At 38.9% G+C, this 19,692-nt stretch overlaps 1 protein-coding gene across 1 annotated transcript; it reads left to right on the forward strand.

Moving 5' to 3' along the window:
- Nucleotides 1-162: 162 nt before the first annotated feature.
- INTS13 (integrator complex subunit 13) lies at nt 163-17,065 on the forward strand. The gene is made up of 17 exons (XM_033058738.1): nt 163-257; nt 1,246-1,477; nt 2,368-2,442; nt 3,099-3,301; nt 3,548-3,628; nt 4,770-4,860; nt 5,812-5,940; nt 7,579-7,663; nt 9,352-9,441; nt 9,887-9,976; nt 10,911-11,089; nt 11,847-12,017; nt 12,392-12,546; nt 13,492-13,722; nt 14,635-14,774; nt 15,419-15,554; nt 16,357-17,065. Exons 2-17 carry the CDS (start codon nt 1,253-1,255, stop codon nt 16,394-16,396), a joined length of 2,121 nt encoding a protein of 706 aa, XP_032914629.1. The 5' UTR covers nt 163-257; nt 1,246-1,252; the 3' UTR covers nt 16,397-17,065.
- Nucleotides 17,066-19,692: the final 2,627 nt, after the last annotated feature.

Below are 19,692 nucleotides of genomic sequence, written 5' to 3' on the forward strand. Positions count from 1 at the left end.
CGCCTTTCCCACCCCCGCGGGCGCCGGGCGCGCAGGCCGGAGCCGGGCCCCGCGCTCCCCGCCGAGCCGCCCGAGGAGGGGGAGCAGAGCGCCGCAGGGACATGGAGGGCGCGCGGCCGGAGGCGCCCGCGCCTGGCCCCGTCTAGGGCGCCCCGCGGGCCTCGTCCCTCCTCCTCCTCGGAGCGGGGCCGCGGCCGCGCCCGGGCGCGGCGAGGAGCGGGACCGGGGCTGCTGCACCACAGGAGGAGCCGGCCCAGGTGAGGAACACTCGCCGTCCCCGTAAGGCTCTGCCCGGCCCCTGGGGCTCCCTGCCGCGCCGAGGGCAGGCTGAGAGTGCTTGGGTCGGGGCCCGTCTCCCTTCCCCCAAGAAGCCGCCGTCTGTCGTCCGTGATCCTCGTTGCTTTATTGTTTTAGTTTTTTTTTTTTTTTTAAGGAGCTTATACGTATTTGTTGTTTTGTGTATCCTGAAATTGAGGAGAAGTACATAGAAAAATTAATCCTTACGCTAGGAATTGCAGTTTTCGGTGGTGCCCAGCGGCAGGACGAGGAGCAGCGGCCATAAACTAAAACACAGGAAGTTCCACCTCAACATAAGGACAACTTCTGTACATAGAAGGTGGTAGAGCCCTGAAGCAGCTGCCTGGGGAGGGAGTGGAGTCTCCTTTGGAGACATTCCAAATTCATGTGGAGGCATTAGCAGCTCTAGGTCACCCTGCCTTGGCAGGGGGTTGGCTCTCCGCAGGTTCCTTCCAGCCCTAAGTGCTGTGTGGTTTTTACAATTTCACACCGGGTGTATTGGTCGGTGAGGTGTTAAAGTACAGATGCAACTATTCGTTTAAAAAATGAGATGTATTTAGCAAAGATAACACTGAGAATCGAGTTAAAGTTCTGAGTACGTAAACAAGCTTCATCATAAATTATTTTTTTGCATCTTACTTACTGTAAGAAATAAGCTTTTTTGTCTACTTCTTCTTTAAAGTTGTTTCTAAATAGAGAAGTGGAGAGAGTAATACTGTGCATTTTTGTTGCATTTTCAGCGTGTAATTCCACCTTTCTCTGTGTTTTTCCTCCTGAGACAAAACAGTTTCTTCTGATAAAAAACGTAAATTACTAAATATGGACTCTAAAACTTGGATATTTCTGGGCTATTGCATGTAAATTGCACAGTCACCTTATGGTGCGTTTTGTTTGGTTTATTTTCACCGTGTGCAATTTCTTTTTGTTTTTGACGCCTGTTTCTTTCAGGAAGAAAATGAAAATATTTTCTGAGTCTCACAAAACTGTTTTCGTCGTGGATCACTGCCCCTACATGGCAGAATCATGCAGGCAGCACGTGGAATTCGATATGTTAGTGAAGAACCGCACCCAGGGCATCATTCCTTTGGCACCCATCTCCAAGTCCCTGTGGACCTGCTCAGTGGAGTCATCCATGGAGTACTGTAGAATAATGTATGATATTTTCCCTTTCAAGAAACTGGTAAGTTCTGCCAGCTGTGCTGCATGTCATACTTGCTACAGTAAGGGATGTTTTCATGTTTTATTTAAGTCTTTTAGTGTCTTTGTGTTGTTTAGAGTAAAATGTCAGATGTATTTTATCACTTAAAGTTTGTTTCTGCTGTTTCTATATATAGTCTTTTCATTAGTTTTAGTAGTATATGAATCTCATTACATACTTAATTTTGGAATCGTTCATTGTCTTAATGTCACTTTACAAAGAGGTGCTTTAGGGCAACTTAGAGATTTATTATTGTGCTCTCCTGAGCTATGACTTTACAAAAGCTTGAGTGAGGTATTGTCTCAAGTTGAATTTTGTTGCTAAACACACATGGTGGCTGTTCAGAAGGGCTTTGGTATCAGCTTTGAAGGAATTCTGGGCTTTAGGAAGAGATAGGATTGCTCTGGAGCCAACAGCATGGAAAAGTGGGAGAGCTTTCTGGCACAGCTCCTTGTTTAGAAAAACTTCCTTTCTTAGGAAGTTTCTTGTTAATTAAATCTTGATAGATATTTACTCATGATGTACTGTGACAGACTTTGGAGACTGATGTGCAATTTACAATATTAGAATTTATTTTATTTTGTGGGTATCTGACTGAAAATATCTAATTCTTAAAATATTAGTGTCTTGAAAGTGTAATTTGGTGTAGAGAATGATTTTTCTGGTGTACAAATATTAGTAGAAATTGTTAATCATAGTGCTTGAGGGAAAACTGAATATTGCTGGAGTGAGTGATTTTTGTGGGTTTGTTATTTTGATTTTGGCTTGTCACTGCATGTTATCTATCAGAAAAAATGTGTAATTCATGTTTGTTTGGATTTGGGGAAGTAATAGAATGGCTGTTACCTTAATGTGCTTTTTGATCCCTGCAGGTGAATTTCATTGTGAGTGATTCTGGGGCTCATGTGTTGAATTCTTGGACTCAAGAAGATCAGAACTTGCAGGAGGTAGGATTTGTAACTCTTCTTTTGTTTTGTAGTTCTGACTTCATTCATTGTGAAATAAACATTGTGTTGAATATGAAATAACTCTGGTTAATTGCAGCGTTGGTGGATCTAGGCTGAAATTGTTGTGTAACAGAATGTCAAGTGGATTATTCTACAGACAACATTTAGAAAGATCTTTAAGTATCTTTAATCAGAGACCTGATTATTTAAAATAAACATTATGAAGAAATTAGTTACTTCTGTAATTTAGTACTGCTTCTTGAACATAAATTATCTTTTATAATATTTGCGTTACATTAGTTAATATCCTCTTTATGGTCGTGTTGCTTCATACTGAAAAGGCTCATCCTCTGAAAAATTCACTTTGAGGAAGAAATGCATTTCCAAATTCTCAGAAAATAAAAGCAGAAAGCAACTAAAAATTAGAATGTCTTTCAGGTGTTGGATGAAAGTGGTTATTACGGTCAGGTATTTTTCTGTAATAAATGAGACTATTTAATCACAATGAATTGCAAAGGGTAATTTATGGCCAATGCTGGTTAATTTCCTGCGATGTTAATGTTGATTTGCACGTTGCATGTGTTAAAACGCTGCCTCTCGGGGTTGGTTTGGAAGCGTGAGAGGTCCCTTTGGTAACAGCTCTTTGCTCCGCCCAGCTGATGGCAGCGCTGGCGGCCGTGGGGCCGCCGAACCCGCGGGCAGACCCCGAGTGCTGCAGCATCCTGCACGGGCTGGTGGCGGCCGTCGAGGCGCTCTGCAAGATCACAGAGTACCAGCACGAGGCCCGCACCACGCTCATGGAGAACGCCGAGCGAGTGGGCAACAGGGGCAGGATCATCTGCATCACCAACGCCAAGAGGTGGGCACTCGGCTCTGTGGGTGTGCAGTTCCTGGCATTCCCACTAGGGATGCAGGCAGCTTCTTTGCACAGAAGAAGCACTTCTTCTTAGAGTGCTTCTTACCGTATCAAAGGTTTTGTTTGTGGGGTTCTGACAGTAAAAAGCCAAAAGTTTTGAAGATTTCCTGCTTTAGGTAGAATAGTCAGTGGTTTTGAACAAGAGGATTGATGGTGCAGCCTTAAAAGAAATCCTGCATTTCTTTGTAGTGACAGCCATGTTCGGATGCTGGAGGATTGTGTTCAGGAGACCATTCATGAGCACAACAAGCTTGCAGCTAACTCTGACCAGTGAGTATGCTTTCACAAAGTTTCTTGTATCCTCTACGAAATGTGGATGTATTTCTGCCACAAAACTCACTCATGAACTATTTGAATGAATGTCTGTGTGAAGTAGAAGGTGGTAAATCATGATCTTGCTGGCTGAGAGCTGGTGTATGATCATTATCTTTCCAGTTTCATCCTTTGTAGGGCAGCATTTCTTTTGCTTGTTACCTTCTACATCTGCTCCAAAATGAGACATATAATGGTACCTTGTTACACATTGTGTTTTTAATCACCAATTAATCTGAAGCAGTTTTTCCTGATAATACTGTTACTTATATGTTCATCTTTCTTTGACTAAAACAGCTAAGTTCTTTGAAACTAGTTTAAATTTCTAAATGACTGCATTGCCTGGAACTTCCCTTGAGATGAAGGAATCTTGAAATACAGAGTGCATCTCCTTTGAGAAGCCTTTCTCCACCATATATTTTGTCTAATTAAACTCTAAAGTGTTTGGCCACAGCTCTGTTTTGCCTTGTAAAGCTGTGTAGCTGAGATCTGTTCCTGGTTGCTTCTCAGGCACTTCAATAGCAGAAGCAGCAATCTCCAATTTTTCCAGTTTTATGGATGTATGAAGGTTCCTGCCCAAGGAATAAGGTGTTAAATCCATTGTAAAGACAGGGATGTCTCATTCCTGTAGGTAGAGATGTGCAATGTATGACTCCACACTTTCAGCCACATCAGGATATCAGCATATATCCTGTTACATTCCCCCTCTCTCTGTGCTGTTTGGGTAGTTGTTTTCATGTTCCCTGGAATCCCCTCTTTCATACTTACACTTGGAGACACAAATCCTCTGTAGTGTCAATATTCAGCTGAATAAAGCTTGCACCAGTTAGGGACTTACTCCATTGATGTGTCCAAAAAGGAGCAGAGCACCTATAGCATCTGAAGAGCAAGAAGTGTTAGGCTTTTATTCTGGTAAGAACTTATTTTGAAGTCTGTGCTTTTGACAACCATATCTGTAACCTAGTTTTTGCAGCACACTTTCAGAAACAGCATGTTGCTAACATATGTTATGATTCTGTCTTCTAGATATCAGAATTAATTTAATTTTAGGAGATAGTCTGCCACACTGTAGGCTAAGCAAAATGTTTTTATTTTTAAGTCTAATGCAGATTCAGAAATGTGAATTGGTGTTAATCCACACGTACCCAGTTGGTGAAGACAGCCTTGTTTCAGATCGTCCTAAAAAAGAGGTGAGGAGCTTAAAATGAGAACTTACCCCAGGATTAGGAGCCATGTCAGACTGAAAATAGTGCAAGTTATTCTCAGTTGTTCAGTAGCAAAAGCGCATGTGGTTGTTTGAAACCAAGTACATACAAAATATCTGTAATATATTGTGTGCTCTGCATTTTAATGTGCTGTCTGTAAGAAAAGACACCAGAAAAATGTCTTAACATGAAAAGCATGTAGTGCAGCATATTATTTAATATATGAAAAGGACTATAGAGGGTTACCTTCCTGTGATGCATTTCTACAGGGCTCTGTTGTAGTTGTGCTAAAAATTGTGAATGGAAGATAACAAATTGACTACTTCCCTGTCTAAGGCAGTCACTGGGTTTGGGTCTTTGGATTTTTTTAAAATTTGTTTTTTGGTTGGTTGGAGTTCTTGTTTTGGGGTTTTTGGGGATTGTTATTGTAGTTCTTTTTTACTGTGTGTTTTTAAAATTTGTTTTGTTTTTGAGCCCCAACCCAATGTTCTTGTTGGCTAGGGAAGAATCAAATGCATCTTCTAGCTTGTGTTTATTTGCCTTGTGTGTGTATGAGGCACTTACAGCTAGACATCTGAAAATTACTTTGCTACTGTTACTCAGCAGGTAAAAGAACGAAAAACTAAGCCCAAAGCTGTTGTTAAGATTTGTTCCCCATGTTGTGATACTAATTTTTCCTATTAGCAATTAGTGCCTCAAATTTTTTAGCACATTTCTAATTTTTTAAACCATTTGTAAGAACTGCATCTATAGCACTTGGCATAAGCTCAAAATTCAGAATGAAAATAATTTTTTTTTCTTGCTTAGTAGTTTCCCCTGTTGTGGGTTTTTGAGTGATTTTTAGGGGTATAAATGCTTATTTGAGAGTTGAACAAACTATTCTGGTGAATGATACCACAACCTAAACCATGACTTGCATGTATTAATTGGTTTCAGCTCTCCCCTGTTCTAACCAGTGAAGTGCACAGTGTCCGTGCAGGCAGGCACCTGGCTACAAAACTGAATCTTTTAGTGCAGCAACACTTTGATCTGGCGTCAACCACAATAACTAACATCCCTATGAAGGTAATATTGTGTCTACAGCTCTGTGTTAACCAGCTACATCTCTTCTAAATTTGTTTGAAAACTTTGAATGTTTATTTTAATTGAATTTTTACATTGCTTTTCTCTCCATATCATATTTTCTGTTTTGTTTTTTGTTTTTTTTTTATTAGCCCACATTCAGTGTTTGTGATCAGGTTAGTAAAAATAAAGAAGGGGGAAAAAAGTAAAGAAGGATCACAGAACAAAATGTTGTATTGCTGAATCTCAATTTTTGATGTAGCAATACAAGTGTTACTTGAGTTCTGTTTGTGTTTATATAAATACAGTCTTGTTCACCTCAGATCAATTTGTCTGTGATTCTTTTGTCTTTTTCTAGTTGTGTTTAGCTATTCTTGCCCCTTGTGCATTATAGTGGCATAGTGAGTCTCTTTTTCCTCTGTTCCATTATCATGCTCACCCAACATAAAGGTGTTTGTAACTAAAAGCTGCTTTTTTTACCAAGGGATTTCCAGTGGGTTTTCTACTCTGAAGATCCATAAACATGAAATAGGGACAGGATATACCTAATTAAAAAAGATAGTCAATTAAGTATCTTGTGGCAGAAGCTATGTCCATATTTTTAAATTTTTTGCTACTTGGAGAGAAATTAGTGCAGTTTAGAATGTCAGGTGTTAAGTTGACAGTAATTTTCTGATCAGGGAGCAAGAGGCAATTGAGACAGAAGTGTCAGTATTCAAACAAAAAAAGAACCATGGACAGGTAACCATGATTTTTAAAATTCATTAAGTTGTAACAATTAAGTAAAATGTTATTTGTATCTTTGAAAACTAGCAACATTATATGGATTTTAAGTTAAAAATGTGATATCAAAATAATTTTCAGTTTTTATGAGAGTTTGATATGGGTCATGGCATAAATGTGACTTCAGTTTGCAAATACCTTGTCTGTAATTTTCTGACCTGTGTGTGCTGCTGGTGTGCCTCTCCCTTTTGCCTTTGTCCTTGTAGTAATAGACTGTGTTGGGTTTTCTGTGTTTTTCTTTATTTTTTAAAATTGTTTTTCCTTTTAAACTTGGAGTAAATTATCAGACTTACTGTTCTATTTTTTTCTGATCCTCTGCAGCTCTTTAAAGATGCAGTGTCCTCTTTATAAGAATCAATTTTTTTTAGTTATAAACTTGCAACTGTAAGTGCACTTACCTTAAGTTTAAGTAATAGTAAGTTCAAAATGTGTGTTTTGTTTTGCATTCTTGATTTTTGGTTATGAAAAGAAATTGTCACTATACCCTGCTGTGAGCCTTTGTTGCTGCTCAGTAAGTTGCAACTGCTGGTGTTTATGTAACATTTTGTAGGTTTCCTTAACTTGACTAATTTAAACAAAGTAGTTAAGCCTAGTTTTTACCTGTATTTCATACTCTACACCCTGTCATGATGCTTGTATAACAAGGAATAGGGTTTAAAAAAGGAAAGGAAAAGCAATTGGCTGCATCTTTAAACTGCTCAAAGTTTCCTCAACATTGCAATCCCGTTGTTGTCTGAGGCACTTGGAGACCTGTAGTTTTCTTCTGGACTGAAAGGCAAATGTAGAATCATTCATTTATAAGAACAGTGACCTTTAGCTAAAGTTAATTCTATTTCTGTCTACCTTTCTCTTTTGAAGGAAGAACAACATGCTAACACATCAGCCAACTATGATGTGGAGCTGCTTCATCACAAAGAGGCACACGTGGATTTTTTAAAGAGCGGTGAGTAGAAATGGAGGGTGGCTTTTGATCAGCCTCTTTGGGTGTATTCACAAAGAAAGATTGTGAGCTTCACATCCATGTAAATTTTAGGCTCAAGTAGGGAATATTTCAGTTATTCTTTGCAACCCAAGAAGCTTCATTTGTAGTGTTGACTTTGGGGTTTTACTCACTGGCATATTTTAATACAGCAGTGAGAAAACATATCAGGTTCACATATATGCAGAATGTTGCTGTGAGATTTGAAGGGCATCTCAGCTTCTTACTGAGATTAAAAAAAATAGGTGAGAGACCACCTGTGTAGGATATCTTTAAAAAAATGTAGTCACTCTTGTGGGTATTTGTGCAAAATTATGTCTTGCACAATGGAAATTTGTTAAGGAATAATAATTGGCATCACTTGCATCCCACAGGCCTGTTTCTGACAATAATTGCTTTGAAAAAATACAAGACTTTTTTGGCTGATGAGCTTTTTTGTTGTATTTGAAATACCTACTTTTTTTTGTGAATTTGGAGTTATTACCTAATATTCCTTTGAGGTGAATTTTTAATAGCTGAAGCAAAGTTAGAAAAGCACAACACTAAGCCTTTTGCTGAGCTATTCTGTTGCCTGATGTTAAACTTCATTAAAAATCAGCTTATGACTTCTGTATTAGTAGAAATAAATGTCATATGGTCCATAAGAATCCATTTTGGGGAGTTAGTGCTTTTTTTCCCCATTACTTTGAGGAAGAGAAGGTAACTCCTTTGTCATCTCCGAGTGCTGTGCTCCACATTTTAGGGAAGTGGATGATTAAAGATTGATGAAATGCACAGGGTGTCACAGGAATGACCTTGGCCTCATCTGAACTGGTGTCATGATGTTGAAATCCTGAAGCTTTATTGCCAGGGTTCAGAAGCACTTTTGTAAAACCTGTTGGCTCAAGGAATTAGGTCTGCTAGGAAGACACAAAAGCAAACTCTGACTACATTTCCTGTTCGCATTTTTCCATCAGATCTTTGAGAAGAAAAAGTCTCTTCTTAGATCCTGTAAATTTTGGATTCTTTGATTTGTTTCTAAATACAAATTTCAGCTGTAATAACTCTGGTGCTAGGAAAGGAGGAATTCAGTTTCATTGGTCTTATTTCTCTGAAATGTTGCCAAGGAATTTTCAGGTTAAATAAGTTTGGCATTTAAATACTCTGAGAGATAATTTCTAAAATTGTTGCACTTAATAATAAAGTGTTTCCAGTGTTTTAATAATATTTTAAAAATAAGGCATCGGTAGTGCACATTGAGATAATTCAGGCTGAATCTGATACAGTAAAGAGACTGGATGATGAGACAAATACTTCTTTCTCCAAAAATCTAAGCCTGTCAAATGTGCCTTTAGATTGGTTTAATTGACTTAGGGAATATAATATGTACAAGAAACAGTCAGCTCTAGCATTTAAGAGTTCTGATTTCTGTGTTAAAAAAAGATACTGTCTTAAAGTTCTGAGCATTTTAGCAGGAAAAGAATTGCCTGTTACTGTTAGAACTAAACATATGTGGAACTTTCTAATTGTCAAATCAAAAAGTTAGGTACCTAAGTTTTAAATTTAGATTACATTGTGTATATATTCATACAGTTTTGTACCTTAAAAGCTTAGAGTTGTTTTGCTGTAATAAACTCTGGTTGGTCACCCCCTCTTTCTGCCTTTCTCTGCAGGTGATAACCACACGAGTGGCAATAGCAGAGACGGCACATTTAAGGAAACAGTGACCCTGAAATGGTGCACTCCTCGAACCAACAGTGTGGGTAGGTGACACAGAACCTTCTGGAACTGGTTGGTAACTTGTACAAATCTGAATACAGGAGAGAAAGACAGGGAAGATCTGAGGTAACAGGAATTGTGTGTCTGTTCAACTCGTGCACCCTGTTAACTCATTGAGCTAGCAGGCCAAAAATAGAGATAAGAGAAATAAGAGCAGACTGATGGGTCAGTGAAGTAATTCAGGAGATAAAGAATTGGGATTTCTGGTGGAAACAGGGCTTGGGAATGTGTTAAATTCTCAGAGCTGTGGATTCTTGGGAATCTTCCCAGTAAGGAGATGGTGAAGGGACTTTTAGATTGACAGGCATCTCGGCTTTCTAGTTCTGCTCATTGTGGACTAACCTCCTCCTCTTCCCTTCTTTTATTTTGTGGAATTATTTTTTCTGTCTCTGGAATTACACTCAACTTTTCTACTCCTTTATTTTTCAGAATTGCACTATTGCACTGGAGCCTACAGAATTTCACCAGTAGATGTAAATAGCAGACCTTCTTCATGCCTTACAAACTTTCTCCTTAATGGTAAATTTGTGTTCTTGGCTAATTATTCAATGTTATAATTTTTAATTCATTGAGGCGCTTAGCACATTTTGATTTGTATAGCAGTAATGTCTATATACTGTAAAAATACTAGTATTTTAACATGTCCTATAAATAAGAGAAAGTTGTTAAATGTTCTCAAAGGCAAATGTGTTTTGTAACATAAAGAAGGAACAAGTATCGAAATGGAGGTTTGTATGTTAGCAAAAAAAATTGCATTACAAACATCCTTTCAGTGAAATGTTTCCTTCAGTCAAGTCATTTGATTGTCTAAATGTGCAGTGATTTTATTAAATACTTTATCCTAGTGTATATTTCTCTAGAGATTGAGTAGTAAAAATGTCCTTTGGTTAGTAAAAATAGTTAGAACCAAAATTAATAGCATATTTCAGAAAAGCATGCTCTTCTGATTTTTACTTTATTTGCTTCCTGATAAAAAGAAACTTATTTGGAGAATGCACCCTTTTATGCTTGGTGTATTTTACTGAAAATTAGACAAAGGCAGTTGTCTCTCTCTGAAGAACAGTGCCCATTTTAAGCGTTAGCAAATGGTATCAGCTGATACCTTTATACTCAAGAGTTTTTATTACTTTTTGAAAGTTGCTTTTTGAGAGTGTTTCTGCAGCAGGGCTATTTGAATGCCTTATGAATACGTATTTTTGCCTGAGAATAATATGATTGGTTGGCCTAGGAGAGACCTTTTTTGTGTTGCTCTGTAAAATTTTAAGGAGTGTATATACCCTCTTCTGTGTCAAGAAATGAGATGGCAGTTCCTTGTTCAGCTGGGTGAAAACACCACCTTGGTGGGTTCAGACTCTTCTTGGCTGAGCACAAACATGTGTTTATGCAACTCAAAACTGAAAATTGCAGCACACAGGAATGAATGAAGGAATGAAACTGATCTCCCTTCCACCAGGTCGTTCTGTGTTGTTGGAACAGCCGCGCAAGTCTGGCTCAAAAGTCATCAGCCACATGCTCAGCAGCCATGGGGGAGAGATTTTCTTGCATGTGTTGAGCAGCTCCCGCTCAATCCTGGAAGATCCCCCCTCAATTAGCGAAGGCTGCGGTGGGAGGGTCACTGACTACAGGATCACAGTAAGGGTCTTTCTGTCCTACACCGCTTCTCTCACATCACAGATGCGGGGCAGTAGGTGTGGGAAGGGAATGGTGGAGTAGATTGCATGGTCCAACTTCCTTTGTAATAAATGCCTTGATAGATATTTAGAAGAAAATACTACATTTGTTGATTGTTATGCCTCCTTAATAAAATACTTTGTATGTCAAGGAATGCCTCTTTAATGCACTAGGAGTGTTTAAAATTCTGGTTCTAGAAAAACGTTTTTCTTGGCCTCTGTCTTTTGTGGGTTGGAACTCATAGGACTGTATCATGCTTATTGTCAAAGGGTAGATTGCACATGAGTGGTTTGTACAGTAAATAGAAAAGAGGAAGTGGACAGCTTTGGACCTTGATATCAGACAATCAGCTGCCATTCATTTTGTTCTGTATGTTTGTCAACACATCCTTATTATCTTTTGTAAACAAGCAGAAGTTCCTTCTGGAAAAATATGATTCTTCCCATATGCCCATATACCAAATACCTTGCAGATCTGGAAGTCCTCCTTATCAAAACCCGTACATGGATTTTAACCCCATATTTCTGTGCCCCTGTTTTTGTGTTGCCCCTGGTTAATGCATGAGAGGCATTGGAGACAGGGCTGTGGTTGGTAGGGTCAGATGTGGTGGTGGGATGGTACGAAGTGGTAAATAAGCAAGGCTAAGCTGTTTAGCCCCTTCACTGAAAGTTGCTTTGTTAGAGAAATGCCTAATTGTATCTTATTTGGTTATCATTAGGATTTTGGTGAATTTATGAGGGAAAACCGATTAACTCCTTTTCTAGAGCCCAGATATAAGATGGATGGAAGTCTTGAAATTCCATTGGAACGTGCAAAAGATCAGTTAGAGAAACATACTCGTTACTGGCCTATGATTATTTCTCAGACCACCATCTTCAACATGCAAGCTGTAAGTAACCTGGGCTGTGTAAATTTTTGTTCTGTTCCTAGATTGTTTCTCCTTGTCACTTGATGAAATATCAGCTCTATGGGGTGATAAATCCCTTGCTGAAAAATCAGTTTCTTTTCAGCTTTATTTTTCCTGAAAAAATTCTGTATTTAATGCAGTAGATTGTTGGAATGCTGTTTAAATAAAGTGGTTTGAACTTGACAGCTCCAGTTCTGCTGGGTAAAGAAAGTATCTGCTTAGAGTTAGTGCTAACTGAGGATAAGAGGGTGGGTTTTGTTGTGTATTGTTTCATTGCCTTTATTTTTTTTTCTCCCTGTTGCTCTCCTATGACACACACACATTTTCTTGTTTTTCATTTCTGCTTTGTCTTGCAGGTAGTGCCATTAGCCAGTGTGATTGTAAAGGAAGCAATGACTGATGAGGATGTACTCAATTGTCAAAAAACCATATACAATTTGGTAGACATGGAGAGAAAGAACGATCCACTGCCGATTTCAACAGTTGGTACCAGAGGAAAGGGGCCAAAAAGGTTACATGCATTTGTGTCTTTGTTGATGCTAGACTGTTTTGAGAACTAATCTGTTGACAATGTGTTCATACCAAATTTTTACAGTATAACTAAATGCCGTATCTGCCCACCCAAATGCTGTGAGTGCTTCACCTGTAAAATTTAAGGGCTGTAACAGTACTGATACTGCTGTATGCTAGGGAAAAAACCTATAATTTTATTACCTAAGAATTTAAGTATGTTAAAAAATATGAAATCAAAGATAGTTATCTAGCAAAAGTAAGAAATTGATACAAATTGGACAGATAAAGTGGAATAATTTCAAATTAATGGAAAGGAAAACTTGAGTAGTTGTGCATTAAAATTGGGATATATTAGAATCCTTTTGGAACAGTTATTTATAATATGGGATCCTTGTTTAAAATATACATAAAATGTGCTGATCCCTTAATCATTGGGATGTGTTCCTTGTATTTCCAAGAACTGATGGAAGAGAAACTGAGCTCCTGATTCGCCTGTATGACTGGGAAGTTATTAACACCAGTGTGGTGCAATTCTTTCTTATTATTTTAACCCAAATTATGTAATTATTAATTTACATGTCAGTAGACAAGTGCCCCTTTGACATTGCATTGTTAGCTAGCACCTGAGAGATTTCACAAGTGCCTTTTGGCAGTGAGATGTTGTGGAACAGTATGATTTCAATGGACTTACTCCATTTCAATTGAAACTTTACTGTGGGTGTTAAGTGGGAAGTGTTTACATGGCTTCAAGCGTGGAGTAACTCAGGTGGAGAAACCTCCATTACAGGAGGACAGACGCTCTCTTTGGAGTTATTTTTGTTTTGGGGGTTCTGTTTGTTTCTAAAGCTCTGCATTCATTCAGTCAGTAGTACAGTGACTTTTCTAATCCTTGGTAATTTTTGGTAATCCTAAAGACGTGATGTGTTTTTCCTGGCCTTTTCAGAGATGAGCAGTACCGCATTATGTGGAATGAGCTGGAGACTCTTGTGCGAGCACACATCAACAACTCTGACAAACACCAGCGAGTCCTCGAGTGTCTCATGGCATGCAGGAGCAAACCCCCAGAGGAGGAGGAGCGCAAGAAACGGGGCAGGAAGAGAGAAGACAAGGAAGACAAGTCAGAGAAGTTGGGCAAAGACTATGAATCAGATAAACCATGGCAGGAATCAGAGAGGTACGTTTTCTAAAGTGAATTCAAGCTGTAGCTTAACTTTTGTTCTGAGTTGTTGACCACTTGGCTGGGTGTTTTAGCTTGAGGAGTTCCTGCTGTTGGATTCTATCATAACCATACCACCTATTAGGTATTAAACTGATTTATGGGAATCTAAAGCATGACTGAAAATGTGGGACAAGCAGTTATTTTCTTTTAAGCTGTAGATAGTTCAGTGCTCAGGCTGATGAAACAGACCAGCTTGATTTGGCTCCTCTCTTCAGCTGAACATCAGGATTCATGTCCATTTGCCTCCTGTCTGTAATTCATGTTGTTACTGTAGCTCGCCTAAGTGGCAAGCACCTGTCAGTCTCTTCTGTATTCCTTCTTTGAAACTACTTTCTACAGAGATCCAAAAAACTCATGGTAATGAGCTTAATTTGCATGTGTTTTGTGCACGTGGGGGTCGTATAGAATAGGAGGCCCTTTTCATCTATGCTGCTGTCACCATGCTGATGACAATCCATGCCTTCCTGTCGATGGTCATTCCTACAACTTTGCTTTCACACATGGAACAGAAATGGGGACTGAGATAAAAGGGATTGGGTGTGAATGGGTCTGAATTCGCCTAGAAAGATAATAGGAAATTGTATCGTATTTCTGTATTTATTTTTATTTAGTCTTTCCTTCAAAATTCAGACATCAATTGTCTCAACAGCTGAAGTGAAACTGTGTATTAAGAACCTTTCCTTTATGTAATGCTTTATGCAGAAGATTATCTGGCTAGAATTCCCTCTTGTCACTCACTCCGAGGGATCAAAATAAATTTTCTTACGGTATGGGTCCTGTATAATTTTGAGGAGTACAGAAAGCTATCAAGAATTATGTCCTGCTCAAGCATATTTTTCCTCACCCTTTTCCTTCTCTCTAAAAAAGGTTGAAAGGTCTTTTGGATCGGGAGAAGGAAGAACTGGCAGAAGCTGAAGTTATCAAAGACTCCCCTGATTCTCCTGAGCCCCCCAACAAAAAGCCTCTCATTACAATGGATGAAATGCCCACAGTTGAAAAGGCAAAAGGTAAACCAGAACAATTGCATTAAATTATTTCTTTTAAAGGTAGATGTTGTTGCATCAGTCTGTGTTTTCTTAAGAAATAAGGTGAATTATTTTGGAGTTAAAGGTAAGTAAGTGAAGTGAGTGCTAAATGTTAAGAAATTTTTGGAAAGCATGTTAACCTTGCCATGTCTGTGAAAAAAGGGAGATACCAAGACACTCTGTGGGTCTGCTGATCAGCTCTTGGGTTTACAGGGGTTTTGCCAAGCTCCTGGTGGTGCTGTTTGAGCTACTGTATGTGAAAAATGCTGTTTGAGGGCAGGTAGCAGAAATGACTGTGTCCTGCTGATAAATAATCAACTTGCCTAAGCAGTGCAGTTATCAGAATGGGCAGTTCTCACTGACTTCTCTTCCTTGGTGTGAATTATTTTCTATCACAGTGGCTGAGCTGATGCTGAGATTCTGCATTTAAAGCAGAGTCCATCTCACATGCAGCAGTTCCTCATCCATTACCACTTTGCATATTTTCTATTTATTTAGCCCCTGTTGTAAGTTTGTTTAATATTAGTACTTTATTACCATAATCTGTAATTCCTTCAAGATGTTACAATGATGTAATGTTAATTCAAAAACTTCATCACTTAAACTCTTTTTACTTAAAATTTTAGGGCCAATGTCCTTGCTGTCTTTATGGAGCAACAGAATTAATACTGCCAATTCAAGGAAACACCAGGAATTTATTGGTCGCTTGAACTCTGTCAACAACAAAGCTGAGCTGTATCAACATCTGAAAGAAGAAAATGGGTTGGTATCAAGAAATGCATCACTACCCATATTTGGGCAGTAGTCAGTGTGGGGTTTACAGCATTAGATACTTTAAACATCAAAAGAGTAGTATCTCAATGCATTCCTTTGCATCCAGCATTAATAGAGAACCGCAGCAGTGTTTGATTTTCTGTTTGCATCTGTGCTGAGCGAGACTGACTGCTGGGAGCTGGGATTCACTGGGCCTCAGGGATTGCTCCTGCAGCAAAACTGCTATTAAACTTCAGGAGGTTAAACAGTAGCTGAGATTTTCTGCTTGCTTTAGCTTCCAAAGGAATGGCTGATACAGAAATATTGTTGGTAATAAAATGGTTGAATCTTAGGCTGTGCTGTAATGAAGTTAACGCTAGTCCATGTTCTACAAAAAATATTGGAAAATCAAACCAACCTCCTCTGAAGGAAATCAGATGATGGTAGACAATGATCAGTGTAAGAGGGGTGAAAATCAAGTCCCTGGGACAAATGGCCAAAGCTCAGATTTTGAAAATGGATTTCTAGTCACATGAATATTCTCCAGTCACATGAATATTTTGTATTTTGGTGAGGTTAATAATGGTTGGTTTTTCACAGCTGTGTCTCTGCAGAAACCTTTCCTTTTTGTACTGACTGCTTCATAAGGAAGTACTAAGAGGAGATAAGATTGCACATGTTGGGGTGGGGAGAGACAGGACAGTTAGTGATGTAAAAAATATTTATGAAAGCATTTAAATCTGTTGTTTTTTTTAAACTGTTGATTGTTCTTCCACTAACAAGCCTTACCAATTGTTGTCTTGCCTTTCAGAATGGAAACAACAGAAAATGGAAAAGCAGGCCGGCAGTGAGGATTAATGCTGTTTGTTGGGACAAAACTTGGCCAAATTGCAAAAATATTTAATGCTGAAATTGCTCTTGGTACTGTTTCAATACAATTGTATAGCTTTAGTTTGATTGGTTTTTACAATTTTTTAGTCCTATTTTTGCTATGAAACCTGCATATCACGTTAAACCAGCTGTGTGCAAATAGGAGCTGTCCTGAAGCGTTTTCCAGTCATGCTTTAGGATGAAGAAAACCTCTGCTGCTGTGGAGTAAATCAAGTAATCAAAAATGTTAGTCAGCTTCAAGTCCTTGCCCAGAACTATTGGATATGATTTCAAAATCAGTGATGACTGTCTAAAAAAAACCCCAAAATACAAGTAATTCATAATAAGCTGATAACATCATTAATTTTGGTTCATGAATATCTTTTATTTATATAGGGATTTCTCAGGAGTTCAGAATTATGGAAAAGACCGCACACTGAGTACCCAGACACTGAGCTGAGAGACTGCCAGTCTTGGTTTTCATCTGAGGGCTGGGAGGGTGAGGGGTTTTACAGATAAAAATTGTTTGTTTAAGGACTTGTAAAATATGGCATGGAAACGGTCTTTAGAAAGTAAAGCCTTTCAGGTCGTTGTTGTTGGAGTTAAGGCTTTGTAAGCAAAAGTACAATAAAATTTTTTGCTAATAATTATTTTTTTGATGAAGTGTGTTCTGTAGGATACTTGTGGTTATATGTCTGAGAGACTGAGTATGAATGGCTGTGAATTAAAAGGTAGGTGATTTGTCTTCAGTTTCTTAGAGTAGAAGCTCCCAGAATTCTCAGCTGGGAAAACTCAGCCAATGTCTTTGGTCTGATCCCTTGTCAGATTTTGGGTTGTGTTCCATATGGGCTAAGGAAAGATGAATTACTCATCTCTCCTTCCTGTGGTCTGCATCTGGCTTCTCTAAGCAACTGAAGGGCTCAAATTGGATATCTTCTTGTCGATTTGAGACACATCTTTGAGATTTTTTTCTTAAACTAAATCAATATATTCATATTCAACTTTAAAGATCATAGTTTGTGATGTATAGATCTGACCACAAATACTGTGACTGAATCTTTTTTTCAGCTTTGCTAAAGTACCATGAATAATTTCAAGGATATTTAACCAGTCTGATGCAGGTGTGTTTTGTGTTACATTATTTTGGAACCATTTTTACAGTATGATTGATAGCATGGTAATATTTTCTGTCATATTGTAAAATATTTGTGGCTTTTACAGAAGCAACATGTAACTCTTGAAGATCCTGGTCTGAAGACTTTTATTGCTTTTATTTTTGCTACTTCATTGAAAACAGAATGTCCTGCATCACCACATCTCTTCATATCCAAGCCGAAATGTTCTGATGGAGAAAACTGCTTCAAAACTATTCCTTCTCATAACTTTCTGGGTTGTTTTAATAAGATTTTAGTGCATATCACTGTGGATGTTTCTCTTGTTTACTAGAGGAATTTTAAAGTCTGGAAGCTGAGGAGCATGTAAATGCCAGCTCTGCAATTTCCTAGGCTGGAGAGTTAGAGCTGAAAAGCTCATCCTGTGCCTTGGGAATCGTGTGTTACATCTCCTCATGTGCCATTAATATTCAACTGCACTCCTTGAAAACATGCACAGGAATTAAATGCTTCATTAGCAGAAGAGAAATTTATTAGCACCTGCTATTAAAATATGTATTTGTTTAGCTAGTTTGCTAACTCCATTCTCCACATTTGGAGCATCTGCCAGGTCAGACTGGTTGGTGATTAAATGAACAGGGCCTGGGGACTGTCAGTCTGTATTTTATGTACTTGAATCTTGCAGGGACACAAGGGACTGCAAGGGCTGGACTTTGCAGTTCTGGAAAGGGCATTCCATACTCCTGCCCTGCATAGTGGCCCTGGTGCTGCTTTGCTCCTGTTTCACACACTGCTTTCATGTTTAGGGAAGGTTTTGTCAGATCTAAAAAGAGTTTACAGATTAAAATTGGAAATTGCAGATTAAGTATTTTAATCTGTAATTATGTGATTACAAAATGCAGTTCATAATTCAAGTATGGATTGCATTTTGTGTATGATAATCTGTTAAACTGGAAGGATTTCAAAATGTTTAACAAGTCCTTAGAAATTCTTTTGCAGAACTTCAGGAATCCTCTGTAGTCTTAGTACTTCCACTTAGGTGGAAGCAGACAAGAGACAGTTTTACTGTAAAGAAGGCAAGCCTGGAACTTTGCAATGTACCTCTAATGATATATTTTACTAAATTGCCTAGCAGGAAGAAGAGCTCAGTAGCTACTATTGCCTTTAGAAATGCTACCTATGATGTATTTATAGAAACACTTCAAAAAGTTTTGAAAGATGGACAGAGAAAATGTCAGACATTTTTAAAAAATTCTAAAATTCCAAGATGGCCTAGAGACTCCAAGATTGTAGCACCTCTGAATTTGAATGGAACCATCATGTTTTGTGGTGATCCTTCTGTGACAGTTCTGCCTCTTCTAGTAAAATGTATGAGTCAGGGAGACATAATGGAATGAGATTTCCTCAGCACTGACTGTGACCTCTCATTCCCACCAGCATCAGCTTGATGTGTATTTACCTGTTTGGACTTTTACAGGGTTGTAATTCTGCCCCTTCATCAGGAGTTCCCTTTGCTTGTTCCACTTGCATTCTGCTTTTACCACTGCTTCTTTGTCAGGTGTGGGTCAAGTATGTTCTGTTCTAAATTGAAACACAATAAAAATCACTAACTGGCTAGCAAGCTCTTGTACCAGGAGATGAGTGTGGAGCCAGGCTGCAAAGCTGTCAGTGTGATGTCTTTGGGGCTGCTGGAGTTCAGGAAGAGGGAGAGCTTCTCCAGGAACAAACCCACCCTTCTCCTCTCCCTCAGGAACGAGGAGTAGCTTTTTCTTGGTCTGCACAGTGAGAAGGTGGCATGGGAGCTCAGGGGGCTTCAGGAGCTCCATGGTGAAGGATTGCCAGGCTGTCAGACCTCCAGAATCCCTGACAGAGAGCACAAATTCCTGTGGGGAATACTGGAAGTCCATCTCTAGGGGGGGATAGCCATGCATGGCTTGCTGGGAGGTGTCAAACTGCAGCTCTCAGATCCCACCAGACAGCCAGCAGCTGGGAGGATTTGTAGGAATAACAGTGGAGTTGCCATCTTCCTTGCCGTAAAATTTGTTGGCAGGTATGGGGAAAAAGAACAGGCACCCGATGGTTGCTGTTAGGGATTTAATGGAATGAACAACCTTTGGGAAAGTGTTTACCCCTTAGAGAGGAGGGAGAAAAGGGAGGAAAATAAT

The sequence above is a fragment of the Catharus ustulatus genome, chromosome 4 (genome assembly GCF_009819885.2).
Source record: "Catharus ustulatus isolate bCatUst1 chromosome 4, bCatUst1.pri.v2, whole genome shotgun sequence".
Lineage (NCBI taxonomy): Eukaryota > Metazoa > Chordata > Aves > Passeriformes > Turdidae > Catharus > Catharus ustulatus.